Source organism: Labeo rohita, chromosome 20, assembly GCF_022985175.1.
Source record: "Labeo rohita strain BAU-BD-2019 chromosome 20, IGBB_LRoh.1.0, whole genome shotgun sequence".
NCBI lineage: Eukaryota > Metazoa > Chordata > Actinopteri > Cypriniformes > Cyprinidae > Labeo > Labeo rohita.
In genome coordinates this window covers 5933754-5949410 of record NC_066888.1, presented here as the reverse complement: position 1 = coordinate 5949410, position 15657 = coordinate 5933754, and the positions used below count along the sequence as shown (strand labels likewise).

The following is a 15657-nucleotide window of genomic DNA, read 5'->3' as shown; positions in this document are numbered from 1 at the left end:
ATCATAATTAAGATATGTTAAAATAATATGGTAAGACACTAATTTGCAATATCAAGCAACAAAACAAACTGTTTTGTACAGCTAAAAATATCTAGACGCAGATAAGACTGGAAGCCTGACCCATAAAATTTGTCCTTACTGGAAGAAAAGGGTGGATATGTTTATGTGAATATGTTTTTCATATAGCAGTGTTGAATGTAGAGTAACTGAATGTAGATTCACTGCTAAACTACACTTTTCACTGTTCAGTAGCTCAGCTGTAGCTTTTGTAACAAGGTCCAGCTACAAAATGCTACATTGCTGTGTCTGTCACATAAATTTAAAGTCTTCTAATCCTATTCCTGGAAATCTGCCTGCCTGCAGTTCAGTTCCAGTCCTATTAACTGCTTCTAAAGATCTTAATTGGTTGGTTCAGGTGTTTGATCAGGGTTGGAGCTGATCTTTGCAGAAAGGTAAATTTCCAGGATTGAGTACCCTTACTCTAATGTTATGATACCAATAATAATAATAATAATAATAAAATCGTAGTAGATTCCCGCTTACTGTATGCTAGTTGTTCATATATTAATTGCATAAGCATTTCTTGTTTGTTTGGAAAAAATACAATTGTATTTGAAGAATGAATTTAAATGATTCTACATATTAAAAAGGTGTTACACCAAAACATTTCATGCTTTTGTTTCAAAAAGAGCGCAAAAAAGAATATTAGTTCTTTTTGTACTATTAAACAAAAACGTGTGGCTGTTTCTTTTTTTTTTTTTTCCCCCCCATGTTCTGATCAGTTCTACATTGAACAATCTGCATTGAAACTAATTAAGGAATTAGTTCATGTCCAGAATTAAAATGTCCTGATAATTTATTTACCCCCATGCCATTCATGATGTTCATGTCTTTCTTTCTTTCTTCAGTCATAAAGAAATTAAGGTTTTTGAGGAAAACATTCTAGATTTTTTTTTTCCATATAGTGGACTTCAATGAGGATCAGCAGGTTGAAGGTCCTAATTATAGTTTCTATGCAGGTGTTCTATAAGGAATGAGGGTCTTGTCTAGCGAAATGATCGGCCATTTAAAAAGAAAGTGTACTTTTTAATCACTGCTACTCATCTTGCACTAGGTCTGTGATGTGCATGCACATCTTCACACATTACATAATCTCGTTGGAAAGGTAGTTTTTTGAAAGTTCTCTGGTTCAGCAAGGTAGGGTAGGGAGAAAAAAAAGTCCATCTCATTTTCTCCTCCAACGTCAAAATCATCCAGCATCATTGTTTTACCTTTTTAGGGGTTCAAGCACATAGTGCTAAAACCTTATTGTAATTGTTGGAATGGTCAGGGATGAGTGATTTCCACGTAAAAAACTGATCGGGCAGACCAAACTGCAAGTCGTAGAGGCTTGAAATTTGGAGGGATGGCAGTACTCACACCGCCTACATTGTGACCAAGGCTCGCCCCAATCGGCCTGATGGGGCCGTTTTACCAGTCGATAGTATGAAATCACTCATAACTCCAAAACTGTTAGTTACAGGCTCAAGTGTCTTACGTCGCTGGAATCCTTGGCTCATGCCGGACATAACGCACACCTCAGATTCAATCATAAACATTTTCAGGAATTTTGCATTTTTTGCAAAACCAAAACTTGTGAACTAGTCCTAGGTTTTTCATCCGATCAGAACCAAACCAGTGCAGAAAGATAGAATATCAGTGATTATCAAAAAAAAGCTGAACTTTCGACTCGCGTCGCAAAGGGACGCCAACACGTTTGAAGGGAACAGGGCCACTTTTAGTAAAATGCCTATAACTCCTGAACGGAATAAGATTTCTCCGCCAAACTCTGCACACTTATTATGTAAGAGCTCAATTATGGAGATTGGCCACTTGGTGGCACTATAAGGGGGGGGGACATAAAAATATCTATAACAAGGCAACCATTTATCCTATCCACGGTCTTAGTCCAAAGTGCCACAAGTATCTATGGGGATATTTGCGTATCTTAAAAAAAACATGGCCGCCATTGGCCGATGAAGTTTGAGCTATTTTGCCTGTTTGACTCACAGCCCCAAAGGTCTGTGAGAAGTTTGAAAGAAATCGGCCACTGGGGGGTGGTGTCACATTTTTTAAGGGCGTAAACGATTGTACATTGCACTACACATACCTGTGATATGTGTATCGTATGATAAACCAATGCTATCTAACGACCAATTCGTACATATTTTATGAGGTGGCTAATTTGTACGAATTGATATGACCTCACTTGTACAAATTTGTACAATTTCAGTGACAGGTGGGTTTAAGGGCAGAGTTAGGTGTAGGTCATTCGTACAAATTCATACATATTGTGCAACTCATAAAATACGCAAGTTTTCGCTAAAATCTAATTTGTACAAGTGAGTCTTATAAATTAGCCACCTCGCAAAATATGTACGAGTTGCTGTGAGATTGGGCTAGATAGAACTCCTCATTCCGAACAACTTTGCCTCTAGAACCACTGCTGTCAATCAAACCTTTTTTTTTTTTTTTTTTTTTTTTTTTTTTAATGATTGAGAAGATGTGAAAAACCTACTTTTGCAAACTAGTCCTAGGTTTTTTGCTCAGTCTAGAAAAAAAAAAAAAACACCACAGTGCAATATTCTGGACTCTCTAGGTCAATAATTATCAAAAACATGTTGATATTTACCCTTTGGGAAGCTATAACGGAGTTTTTTAGAAAAGGGTCCTGTCCAAATTGACCCAAAAGCCTATAAAGCCTAAACGAAAATTCAAAACTACTGCACCCACATGCACCAGGTGATTCTAAACAAGCATGCAAAGTTTAGGGAGATCAGCTAGTGCAGGTTGAGCTAGAGCAAGGCGAGCAATTGTGGTTAAAAAGTATATAACAAAGAAAGACAACATCTTGGATGGTATGGGGGTGAGTAAATTACACAGAATTTTAATTCTGGAGGTGAACTAATCCTTTAATATGTTGCTGCATTGTTATTGTCTGTCAGTGTTACAGAATATGTGAAAAAATTGTCACAAATTCTTCACTATTTTCAATGGTTCACTTGTGATCTGCTCATGGAGAAAAAATCGTACCTATATATCGAAAATATATTCTTGTCTGTTATTTTCAGGCTTTGTGATAAGCAACTTGAAACTTGAACATATGTGATAACTTTTTTTATTTATTTATTTATTTATTTATTTTTTTGGGATGCAATTAATTTTCCTGGCGACATACTTCAGCCTCTTTATATGAACTGGCACTCTCTTCCTTCAGGAATTGTCTGCCTATCCCATATGACATTACGCAGAACCTGATTTTACCAAGTACGACATGTTCCTGGATCAACATCTTTGTTGACCCTGGAACAACATTGTGATTAACCAATCAGATTTGAAAAAACAGTTTATAGTTTTTGTGAAGTTTAGGCTTACAATCAGTGTTTGATGCTTGTACATTAGTGTCATTCATCTATCATTTTGTCTGGTTTTAGGGTTTACTCATGGGTAAGATTAGGTTTAGGTTTACGGATGTGGTCAAGATTACATTTTTGTATTAAAATGTTGTTCCAGGGTCAACAAAATATGTTGACCCAGGAACACATCTAACTCAGCAAAATCAGGACGTGCCATACACACTTGCAACACCTTTCAATTCACCCTAATTGAGGCCATAATTAAATCTCCCAATTGAAGCCGTAGTACATACACGTACTGTCAGGTGTTGCATTATGTTGTACAACATCCTTTTTGTGTATGATTTCTCATATAAATTAAGTGTGAAGGCCAATTCAGAAAGTCAACAGTAGCTGTCATTTCAGCTTATATACAGTTGGTATGCAGTGAAACAAAACGGCATTCCACCGGACCCAAAAGTGCTACATAAGACAACACAGAACATAGGACTAAAAAGCACTAAACAAATTTAAAATGATAACTCTGAACATTTTATATAGATTACATGGGGCTACATAAATTGCATGTGTGCAAACAGCACGGTGGATATACAGTACAAAATGTCAAGGAGCCAGGCACAAAAGTAGGAAGCATGATATACATACATGACATACAGTTAAATGTGCAGTACTAGTGTACTTTTAAGCGTGCAAAAATTGTGCGTAGATTAAATTTTGTGGTAATGTGTTTGCGAGTGGGTGATAACAGTCTAGTCCAGTTTGTGAGTCTACTTCGTATCCCTTCAGTCATCTGGAGTTAAGGAGTCTGATGGCTTGGGGGAAGAAGCTGTCACACAGTCTGACAGTGAGGGCCTGAATGCTTCTGCACCTCTTGGCAGACGGCAGAAGGATGAAAAGTTTGAGAGGAGTGCGTGGGGTCACCCGCAATATTAATTGCTTTACGGGTACAGCGTGTGGTGTGAGTGTTTGTGATAGAGGGAACACCACTTCATTCCTCATGCATACAAATATCACCCTGGAGAGTTTCCGAAGGAAACATTTTTGCAGAGTTCGTCAATACATAAAGACAGTAATGTTTTGTTTGTTTGATTCTTTTCTCATTTGAAGGATGATGAATAACATGACAGCAGCCCAGTTTCTCAATTAAGAAGTTGTGCAGTGTCCTGACTGATGCATGACTTAAAGAAAGAGTTCACTTGAATATGAAAATTTGCTTTTTTCATGTTTCTAACGTGAAACACTACAAGAGATATTTGGAATAATATACTGGCCCATCTTTTACACATAATAAAAAGTGAATGGAGGTTTGGACTGTTACAAAAGTAAATTATTTAGCAATAAAAAGACTCATGGTGTACTTTTTAAGTCATTTGATGTGAGAAACGGTGATATTTTATTGACCAATTCAAGTTCAAAAATGGCATTTTTAGACAACGTCAGTGATGTAATCAATTCTCTTTAGATTCTAAGTAAATAGTGAATTTAATCTGGATTAAATATGGCTATTGTATCACTTCAGAGGACTTGGGATGTAGATTTTATTTCATTTTATTTATTTACTTATCTTTTCTTCATTTTGGAGCTTGACTTGCTCTATCTCCATTCACTTACATCATGTGGAGTACATTGGCCAGTACATTTGTCAATATTTATCCTTCTGTGCTCCACATGAGTGTTTGGAACAACACAAGATGAGAATGTTTTTTTGAGTGAACTGTCTCTTTAAATCTCCATTCTTCAAAGATCTCCATCTTGGAACTGCTGAACAGATGGTCTGCAAGCTGCCGTCGGGTCTGCTTATCAAATATGGGAAGAGGCCTCTGACAGCATAACACCTCAGGTAAGCCTTTTTCATACCATGCATTATTAAAAATATGATTAGCACTTTTGTTTTCATGACACATTTTCAAATGTTGTGGACATTTCAATAAAATACCTATTATTTAAAATAAAGATTATTTTTCATCCAATTTGTGGTTTTGTTTTCAATCAAACTGGTTTAATGTCATGTAATTAGCGCACTTTAGTTGTGTCAGTTGTAATGCTTTGGTTATGGTTGGCGAAGCAAAACCATCAAAAAGCCTTACATTAAAAATACACACATTTTGCAGGATAGTTTTGCATTTTTTCAATACAGTGATTGCCAGAATAATTTTAAATGTAAGACTTAAATGTAATCAGACAGAAGACAACCACTAAAATGTCATTCAATATAACAGTAGTTCATATACCAAAAAAAGCTTTCAGGCATATTTAGAATAAAAATAATTAGATAACATTAAAATACTCTATTTATGAATCACAGTGCAGCCCCCAAAAACTCAGTTTTGTAATCTTAAATCTTTACCAATCTTTGCCACTATCCTTCAAACCAATAGATTTTACCCATTTGTCATCAAGATGTTTCAAATCATTTAAAATGTAATTAAATCTAATATGATCATTTTTTCCTTTTAATAACTACATATCAGAATAAGTATGTTAATTTTTACATAAATATATTTGTTATGCTGAATGATGATGGAACATTATTTCACAAGATAATTTGACATGAAACATTAAAGCAGACAGTTTGCTTGTATTTAATATGCTTTTTATGTATATAAAATCACTTTTGTAAATGTAATGATGTGGACACCAAAATGGGGCATCTCGCTCCAAATGTATTACATGTTACATTATTATTGAATAATAAAAACAGCAGAAAACATTTAGAAAAGGTTTATTTGGTCCTCTACTGGAAATGAATCAAAACATGTGAATTTACTCAGTAAGTATTGAACTCTTAATAATTTTAGCGTTATTAAGAAATTAAGAAATAATACAATTTAAAGTAAAAACTAATAAATCACATTTGTTTTTAGACAAATGATGAACTTATGGCAAGGACATATCACAGCTTTGAGGCACAAAGGTTTAGAGTATGACTTCATATCCTGTAATGGTTCAGTCAGAGGGAAGAGCCTGTAGGACAGCCTGTGGCACTCTTTTTAAATAGTACTCATGATTCCTCAGTGTTGCCAGCACTCCAGCAGAGTTCATGTGCTTCACATTGGCATCATATCTGTATGCATTACCATGCATGTCTGTCAGTTTGCCTGTATATGAAAAAAGCACATAAAACATACATATTTAGGCTAAATATCAAGTGCATTTTTAAGAACAGACGTGCAAGATAAATTACTGTTACCTCCAACTGCGTGCAGAATGGCTTCAGGTGCACATGTGTCCCACTTTTTACATCCTAGACTGGCAAACACATAAGCAGAGGCCTTTCCCTCCACCAGCTGGATGATCTACCAGGTTCAGAATGAAGATAATGAAATTACTTCAACTTCAATGTCAATACCGTCTGAGTCAAATCAAAGGCTAGTGACCTACCTTATTCCCAGCTCCTCCCACTCTGATGACATCATGTGGCTCCATGGCTTGCACTGCTTCGATCACAAGTTTATTGCTATGGGATCGTGTAGTAGTGATGATTCTTTTACCATCTGGGACTTCCTGGAGCTGAAACCCAAATGCTCCCAAACCCAATACTCCCCATAACGTTCTGCCCAAAGAAGCACCAGCCCCCATCTGAGTAAACAGAGGGCAAAAAAACAGGTCAACCAATCCCAGCCTCTACCAAATATATTGCAGCATGCGTGAGCGACCAATAGGTTGGACCTGGTAGTTGTAGAAGGGTTGATTAATGACTCCAGCAATTGCTGTTCCTCCATAAGCAATGCCTATTAGCACTGTCACATGATCCAAGAGCCCTGCAATAAAACAGCACACAACATTATACAAAGTATTAAATTGCTCCAACATTAAAATATTGTTAACCCCACTATGCTTTTATATGGCACTATATTGGTAAGATTATGTGATTATGCTGTTAATGCAGTTCATTTGAATAAGATGAATGCTACCATTCAAACACTGGTGCATAACAAACAAGCAGACGGAAACCTCTGAAAAAGGTGGGTCTCGATCTGCTTGCTTGGGACCTTAGAACAGGGGAGTCCACTTGGTCCTGGAGGCCCACTGTCCTTCAGAGTTTAGCTTCAACTTGACTCAACACACCTACCTGGAAGTTGGAATATGCCTAGTAAGACCTTGCGGGTTTAGGTGTGCTTAATTGGGGCTAGAGCTAAACTTTGCAGGACAGTGGCCCACCGGAAGCAGGATTGGACACCCTTGCTATAGGACGTGTTCACACTTAGCAAGTTTGGTTTGATTAAATGGAAGTATTCCTAGTAAGACCTTGCAGGTTCAGGTGTGTTTAACTGTGGCCGGAGCTAAACTTTGCAGGACAGTGGCCCTCAGTGTTTTCACACTTGACAGTTTTGGCCTGACAAACAAACTCTGGTGCGATTTCATTGTGTGGATCATTTGAATAAGGTGAATGTTGCCATCCAAACTTTGGTGCATACCAAACAATTAGACAGAGACTCCCAAAAAAGGTTGGCTTAGGTCTGCTCATTTGGTAAGCACCAAAGTTCAGGACCTTAGGACAGTGGTGTCCAAACTCAGTCCTGGAGGGCTGGTGTCCTGCAGAGTGTAGCTCCAAATTGCCTCACAAACCTACCTGGAAGTTCTAGTATGCCTAGTAAGACCTGGTGGGTTTAGGTGTGTTTAACTGGGGCTGGAGCTACACTTTGCATGACAGTGGCCCTCTAGGAGCAGGACTGGACACCCCTGCCTTAGGATGTGTTCACACTTGGCAGGTTTGTTTCGATTAAACAAACTCTGATGTGATTATGCTGTTAATGCGGTTCATTTGAATAAGGTGAATACTGCCATCCAAACTGTGGTGCATAGCATGCAATTAGACCGAGACCCCCAAAAACGCGGGTCTTTGTCCTCTTGTTTGGTGTGCACCTTAGGTTCTTAGGTTCTGCAGTTCTTAGGTTCAGAAGGAGGTGGTGTCCAAACTTGATCCTGGAGGGCTGGTGTCCTGCAGAGTTTAGCTCTGACTTGTCTCAACACACCTACCGGGAAGTTTCTAGTATGCCTAGTAAGACCTTGATTAGTGGGTTCAGGTGTGTTTAAATGGGGCTGGAACTAAACTTTGCAGGACAGTGACCCTTCAGAAGCAGGATTTGACACTCCTGCTTAAGGATATGTTCACACCTGGCAGGTTTGGATCAATCAAAGAAACTCTGGAGCGATTACGCTGTTAATGTCGTTCATTTGAATAAGGTGAATGACACCATCCAAACATTCGTACATGTCAAACAAGCAGAACGAGACTCCCAAAAAGGTGGGTCTCAGTCCACTTGCTTGGGATGCATCAAAGTTCGGTACGGGGGTGGTGTTCAAACTCGGTCCTGAAGGGTTGGTGTCCTGCAGAGTTTAGCTCCAACTTGCCTCAACACACCTACCTGGAAGTTTCTAGGATGCCTAGAAAGACCTAGATGAGTGGGTTTAGGTGTGTGTAATTAGGGCTGGAGCTACACTTTGCAGGACAGTGGCCCTCCAGGAGCAGGTCTGGACACCGCTGCTTTAGGATGTGTTCACACCTGTCAGGTTTGGTTGTATTAAAGAAACTGGTGTGATTACGCTGTTAATATGGTTCATTTGAATAAGGTGAATGCTACCACTCAAAATTTGGTACATACCAAACAAGCAGAATGAGGCTCCCAAAAAGGTGGGTCTTGGTCCACTTGCTTGGGATGCACCAAGCTTCGGGACCTTAGGACAGGTGTGTCCAAACTGTTCTGGAGGGCCACTGTCCTGCAGAATTTAGCTCCAACTTGATTCAACACAGCTACCTATGAGTTTGTAGTAAGTATGCTTAGTAAGACCTTGATTAGAGGATTCAGGTGTGTTTATTTGGAGTGGGGTCTTGGTCCACTTCCAAATGAATTCTAGTGCAGTTTACTAGAAATAGGAACACAACACAAGACTTAAGACATCTAAATGAACCAAAACCCATCAGTTCGGTTCAGGCACAAGAACTGGCGTCTTCTTGCAGCAGAGGAACTCCTGGCAGTGTTCTGACTCCTTTAAACAAGTTCTGTCATTAAATATATGTTAAATCTGGTTGTTGACCTTATCCTTATGCTTTTAGTTTTGTACCATTAGGTTTGGTGCAAAAAAAGACACTGTGAATGTTAAGTGAATCTTTTTTGGACCAGATTAAAAGAATCAAGAAAACCAAATACAAGTGTGAACACGCCTGTAGTGCTCATCTCGGTAATGCAGGTTCAAGTCAGGTTTGCAACATTTCCTACCCATTTACCCTTTCTGTTTCTTATAATTTCCTGTCTATTCTTTCATCATTTATAAAGTTACATTAACAACCAGCTACTAACTAAAAAGGAAGGAAATGACAGACTTACTTAACAGATACATTGGATAACAGCAACAAAGAGTGCAAAAGCAATGCAATGATTGCTAGTCAGCTATGAGAAATGGTAAATGCCCAACTTAACAGGTTGAACAGTTTCTGTGCAACCTTTTACTCTTGCAAAATTTCAAAGAGACATCTCATGGCCCAAAAGAAAAAACATCAAATCACCGTACGGTTAGGGGCTCTGTAGGGCAGCTCTGGCTTCTGTATGTAAACTGGGCTGTACAAAACCCTTGCAGCTATTGTAGAGACAGGAGAGCAAGGACAAAGAGAGAAACAGGGGGAAAGAGAGAGCAGATCACCATGTGACAGCACCAGATGTGTTGGACAAATGGAGGTCAAATAGAGAGAGATAAGAATGAGGGATAGATACAAATGATAAAAAAATGCATCACTGTGCCATGCTTGCAACACTATGTCCTAAGTAGGCACCAGTGCTGGGTAGTGATAATATGAAATATGGACTATTTAGATTCCAAACATTAAGTATTCATATTTAGAATATATTACATTTGTATAGTGTTCATAATCAGATTACAGTTACTTTTTAAAAGATTATAGAATTACATATTCACACAATTGCAGTACATTGAAATGTATTAATTCTCCCAAATCAAACAGTAATAGATACACAGTGCCACTATATATATCTGTTTTTTTTGTTGTTGTTGTTGTTGTTTCTGCTGTGGCTGCCACAACACTGAAAAAAGTGAGGTCAGGTGAAAAAGGCCCTTTGTAAATAGCCATCACTTTCAGACCAAGCAGCTTTCTGTTGGTCAGCGTGAACAATGAGTGAAATCTGCGCAAGGAGTGTTTTTGCCCTTATACAAACCTTCCAAACATATGGACTCCTATTAAAACGGCCACAAAATTTCATAGAGCAACTTTAATTGTGACCACACATTTATGCTCTATTTACACCTGGTAACAGCCACCTGATATTAACATTCATACACTGACAGTTTTTGTTGACTATATAGTGGAATGAGCACTGATGCAGTTCATATTAAATTGATCATTTTGTCAAATTCATTTAATTTTTTCAGCAGATGTTGCCAGGTGCTTTATTGCACAATGTATGTAAATAGTCAGTGGAAAAGACCAAAACTTGAAGAATAGAAGTGAAAAAGATGTGATTTGTCGGCTGAGATTTTATCGTGTGACATAAAATATTGAAAGATTTCTTTGCTCACCTTCTGTATATTCTTTAGTTCCATCAAGAGGGTCCACCCACACAACCAGCTGAAAAAAAATAAATAAATAAATGAAAAGATTAAACTTTAGTCAAATACAATATAGAGTTACATTTATTTTCCTATTAGACACTCTTTCAGAGTAAGTTAATTTAAAATCAGTACATTCTACATTTATAACTTTAAGTATTATGCCCATATTTTTTTTCCTCTCCCTCTTTTACCTCTTCCTCCTTCAGACTGGCATACTGATCCGGACAAGATTTTTGTAGAATTAAGCTGCTGTGCCCGTTCTCTATCAGGTCCTCTTCAACAACCTCAGCTGGTAATTCCTACACAATAAATTAAAATTCCGAATCAAATTATAACGTTCCACTGGTTGGAGCCGAAACACGCTGAGCGTCTTCATATTGCAACGTGTACGCACCTCCTCCCCGATGATAGTGATTTTAGGGAAGCTTTTCGACAGGGATGCACATATACTCTTCTGAACAAGCCTGTCAGCCAGAGTCTGTAGATCATCAGCTCCAGTCTATGCCCAAAAGAAGCACAGGTTACAAAAATGTCACCACCTTAATTAATCCCTACATTGATAGGAATGTTCTGTTTTCAACAGGTAACATCAGCCTTTGTGATTTTGCAGAGTAGGACATGTTAGTGGATCAACAAACTTTCAGATTTTAGGGTCTTAGTGAGAGCTAAGAGTTTAGGATTTCAACAAAATTCAACAGTTTGTCATCTCAAGCGTTTTTGGCATTGTGGTTTGTAACGTGTCTACTTGCCGTACCTTTTCAACGATACCCAGTTCGCCACTTTGAAGCACTTTCCGAACAATAGTTCCAGCCTTTTCGGCCACAGCATAGGCTGAAGCCACCAGCCGCATCAGAACTGCAGGGCTGCTCGCCATCTCACCGGCTGAAACAGAAAGCACACCTTAGGTTCAGAAAGACACACCTTTTACAAATAACTAGGGGAAATGTCAGAAGTAAACGGTTATGCAAGTCATCATTATCTGATCATTACAAGAAATGAGATTGTCGCCACTCTGATCTTTCTTTTTGGTATCAGTGATTCTGTTTATATTTTTTCTCAACCATGATACGTCAATTGCAAAGAATAAGTTGGAGATTTTCTCACAGTGGTGACCCATATTGAGGGAAATACAGGTAAAACACGTTTTGAGATAAGACATAAATAAGGTGGGGTTTTCTAAACATTTGAAACCTTCAATAATCTTTCATAATTAAAATAATATTTTTGTTTGTTTGTTTTGTCCCAGTACTAAAAGTCAGAATAGAGGTATTTATTTGATCACAAAACAATGATAAGGCACATCAACCTTGACAATACTCACGAACTGTATAGATAGTTAATGAGTAATTATGAAAAATGCCAGAGGACTCTGATCATTACTGCACTGTCTGGAGAAACCTGCTGAAGAACAATTTGCATGGATGACACCAAAGCGCTGTTTTCCAAATAATTTATCATTCGTTCCCAAAACTCTCATACTCATCCTTGTTACCAAAGAGACATTTCTTGTTAACGCTTTAACCATGGTATGATCGTTAGCATTTATTCATCATGCATCCTGTGCGATATGCTGTTCCCGTGCAATGTCGCTGTGCAAACGGGCATTAAGCCGTAATTGTGTATTTCAATGGTTTAGTCTATAGCTGTGCTCTTACTTTAATCGCAGTCCGTTCCAGCGGAGGTTCAGAGTTTAGGTTTACCACCGATTCGCTGCACGGACGCCTATCGGACAGCACTGCGGGACAGGAAAGCGTCATGTACATGGTAGTGTCTTGTAGCAGTACGTGTCTTAGTGCCCGTTGTGTTGCTTTCTTTTTAAAGAAATAGTTCATCCAAAATTCTGTAAAGAACTTTCTTCTGTGGGGGTGAACTATTTAAAAACCTCACTGAAATTTATCATCTGTGATGTGTTATGAAATATGTAAAGAAAAAAAATAGTTTTCTATGGAGTTTAGATCTCATAATGACCTTTCTTCTTGCAGTTCTAAGAAAGTCAAAATTAAAAGACAGAATTCTGACTTTTACTTTAGAATTCTGAGTTTACATTTTTCTGTCACCGAATTAAAAATAAAGAAATTAATTAATTAAAAAAAATGTAATTGTGACTTCTTTCTCAGTTATGAATTGTGACTTTTATATCTCAGAATTGCGAGAAGAAAAAAAGTTACCCATGGCTGAACAAGCTTTTATAGTTTTCCTCTCAGTTTCAACAATAAACGTCATAGTCATTGTACTAGTATGTATGAATATATACTGTAATGGTATAAGGTTCATTCATTAACATTGGTTAGTTAACATGAACTAAGACTCATCAATACTTCTACAGCAGTTATTAATTTTAGGTAATGGTAATTTTAGCATTTACTAATGCATTATTAAAATCACAAGTTGTGTTTGTTAACATTAGTTAATGCGCCGCGAACTAACATAAACAAACAATGAAACGACTGTATTTTATTAACTAACATTAACAAAGATTAATAATCTAATAAATGTGCTTTATTTTACTAAAGAGTTATTTGTGACCCTGGACCACAAAACCAGTCCTAAGTAGCACAGGTATATTTGTAGCCAATAGCCAACAATACAGGTATGGGTCAAAATTATCTTTTTTTTTTAATTAGGATATTAAGTAATGATCATGTTCCCTGAATATATTTTGTAAATTTCCTACTGTAAATATATCAAAACTGAATTTTTGTTTAGTAATATGCATTGCTAAAGACTTTATTTGGACAACTTTAAAGGCGATTTTCTCAATTTTTTTTTGCACCCTCAGATTCCAGATTTTCAAGTAGTTGTATCTCGGCCAAATATTGACCTATCCTAACAGACCATACATCAATGGAAAGCTTATTTATTCTGCTTTCAGCTTTCAATTTTAAAAAATTAAACCTTACGACTGGTTTTATGGTTACATTTAGCCATTAGTCCTCCCAAAAAGTGTGTATGATTAGGCCTAACTGTCATGCTAGTGACAAATTACAAAAATGAATTAAGTCAAAGAGCATAAAATACACCTGAAAACATGCAGTCACATGCAACTATGATTCATTTTGTAGAAATGTAACGTTGACAGAACAAGGGATTCAACTGGCCTAGTCATCCTTGACAAAGCTGTTGTGTGGTAGTAGTTCAACTAATATCAAATTGAGGGCCTTTGTATCATTACTGACCTTTTACTCGTTAAGTATACCTTTTGTAAATGAATCCAAGAGGAAATCCTGTCTTTCAGTAATACATTTCAGCTCCATGAATAAGCTTGGATAAGAGAACCTGAGTGTTGAATAAAAATATGACATTCTCGTTTGTTGGCTGTATGACAGGATTAAACTGTAATTTATTAGAACTCAGAAAGGGTTTTATATCTGTGTATATATATATATATATATATATATATTAATAAAATAAAGCATTTTATTTTACATAAATTCAAGTAAATCATTTAAGAACTAAGATACATTAATGTAATGCAAACAAGTTTCCCAAGTGCACTTTACAGATCTACATTTAGACTGTTTTCCTTAATGTCCAGATGGTTGCAAAGTTTGCTTCCTTTCATACATGTTCATCTGTTGGCTATTGGCCTGTATCCCATCTCTCCTTCCAGCTGTTCGGCTGTTAAAGTTCCCAGGATGGGTTGACAGTCTGGATTAAACACGGAGTACGCGCTCATTTCTCCAGGTTGTCGGGCTCTTGGGCTTCGAAGGCCCTCGTAGAGCCAGTAGAATAACGATATAACAAAAAATGGCAGGCCAAACTCAAGTTCTGAAAAAAGCCCCAGCAGCACGAGCCACAGCAGGACTTTTAGCAGGGTCAGATGGGTGAGGGTCACACGCTGAAGCCAACGACCACATATGGTATTCAGCAAATAATGACTCTGATCCTAAAAAGACAGAGAAATATTGGGTTTAGGTAAAAATTATATGATTAGTTAGCAGTTTTATGTATCATTTTGTCACTGTCCATGGTTTTTCAAGTAGCAATGTGACCGTACCTCTGTGTGTGGACTCTCAGGGCAGGTTTTGGGCTTCAGTTCTGGTGTGTCAGTAAACACTGCTGGAGAATCTTCGCTTGTTGCTTTCGTTTCATTCTGGATCACACGATCAGCAGGTTTCTTAGCTTCAGTCTCGGCTTTCTTTCGGGCTCTGTACTCAGCCAACTTACGCTCCATATTTCATAACTGTAATTAGAGGAAAAATGTGTCTATTAATTAATCTGCGTTGAAATCGCTGCTACGTTCACGTGTCAATATTTACCAGACTTCCGTATTAGTTTTCACTGGTCGGCAAACGCTTCTGTCTAAGGACTGTTTGTTTGATATTACACTAAAGAGTGTTTCCTTCAGGGGGCGCTTGTTGGCTCAAAAAGCCAAATCCTTCATTCAGCTACATTCAAATTTCAGGACGTTTTTTGTCTCAGTGAAAACAACATCACATAAAACGTAATTCCAATTAATAATATGAGACATAAACGAAATAGTAAGTGCGTAACAATCTCTATAAAATCAAACAGCGCACGATCTGTAGTAATCGCAAACAACGCTAGCGCTTAGAAAAGTAACAGTTATCACATGACACGCCCCATTAATTTAAGCACAGGAGAATTACGTACGTGATTTGACGTAATTTGACTACAAATACACAGTAAAGAGTTAAATAAGAGAAGTATTATTTAGACCAATCGCAATTCACCA

General features: G+C 37.5%; 2 protein-coding genes across 4 annotated transcripts; both read right to left on the bottom strand.

The window, feature by feature from the left end:
• Positions 1-6101: 6101 nt before the first annotated feature.
• bpnt1 (bisphosphate nucleotidase 1) lies at positions 6102-12713 on the bottom strand. 2 transcript variants are annotated; one of them, XM_051138874.1, is made up of 10 exons: positions 12617-12713; positions 11716-11843; positions 11356-11460; positions 11153-11260; positions 10929-10977; positions 9909-9974; positions 7065-7156; positions 6777-6974; positions 6586-6691; positions 6102-6493 (listed from the first exon to the last, which is right to left on the bottom strand). In XM_051138874.1, the coding sequence occupies exons 2-10, from the start codon at positions 11833-11835 to the stop codon at positions 6342-6344; spliced, it is 996 nt and encodes a 331-aa protein (XP_050994831.1). In that variant the 5' UTR covers positions 11836-11843; positions 12617-12713; the 3' UTR covers positions 6102-6341. The 2 variants fall into 2 exon arrangements, with proteins under 2 accessions (XP_050994831.1, XP_050994832.1); XM_051138875.1 differs by lacking the exon at positions 9909-9974.
• Positions 12714-13912: 1199 nt separating this feature from the next.
• saysd1 (SAYSVFN motif domain containing 1) lies at positions 13913-15470 on the bottom strand. 2 transcript variants are annotated; one of them, XM_051138879.1, is made up of 3 exons: positions 15221-15470; positions 14959-15144; positions 13913-14847 (listed from the first exon to the last, which is right to left on the bottom strand). In XM_051138879.1, the coding sequence occupies exons 2-3, from the start codon at positions 15133-15135 to the stop codon at positions 14530-14532; spliced, it is 495 nt and encodes a 164-aa protein (XP_050994836.1). In that variant the 5' UTR covers positions 15136-15144; positions 15221-15470; the 3' UTR covers positions 13913-14529. The 2 variants fall into 2 exon arrangements, with proteins under 2 accessions (XP_050994836.1, XP_050994835.1); XM_051138878.1 differs by having other exon boundaries at positions 14959-15266.
• Positions 15471-15657: the final 187 nt, after the last annotated feature.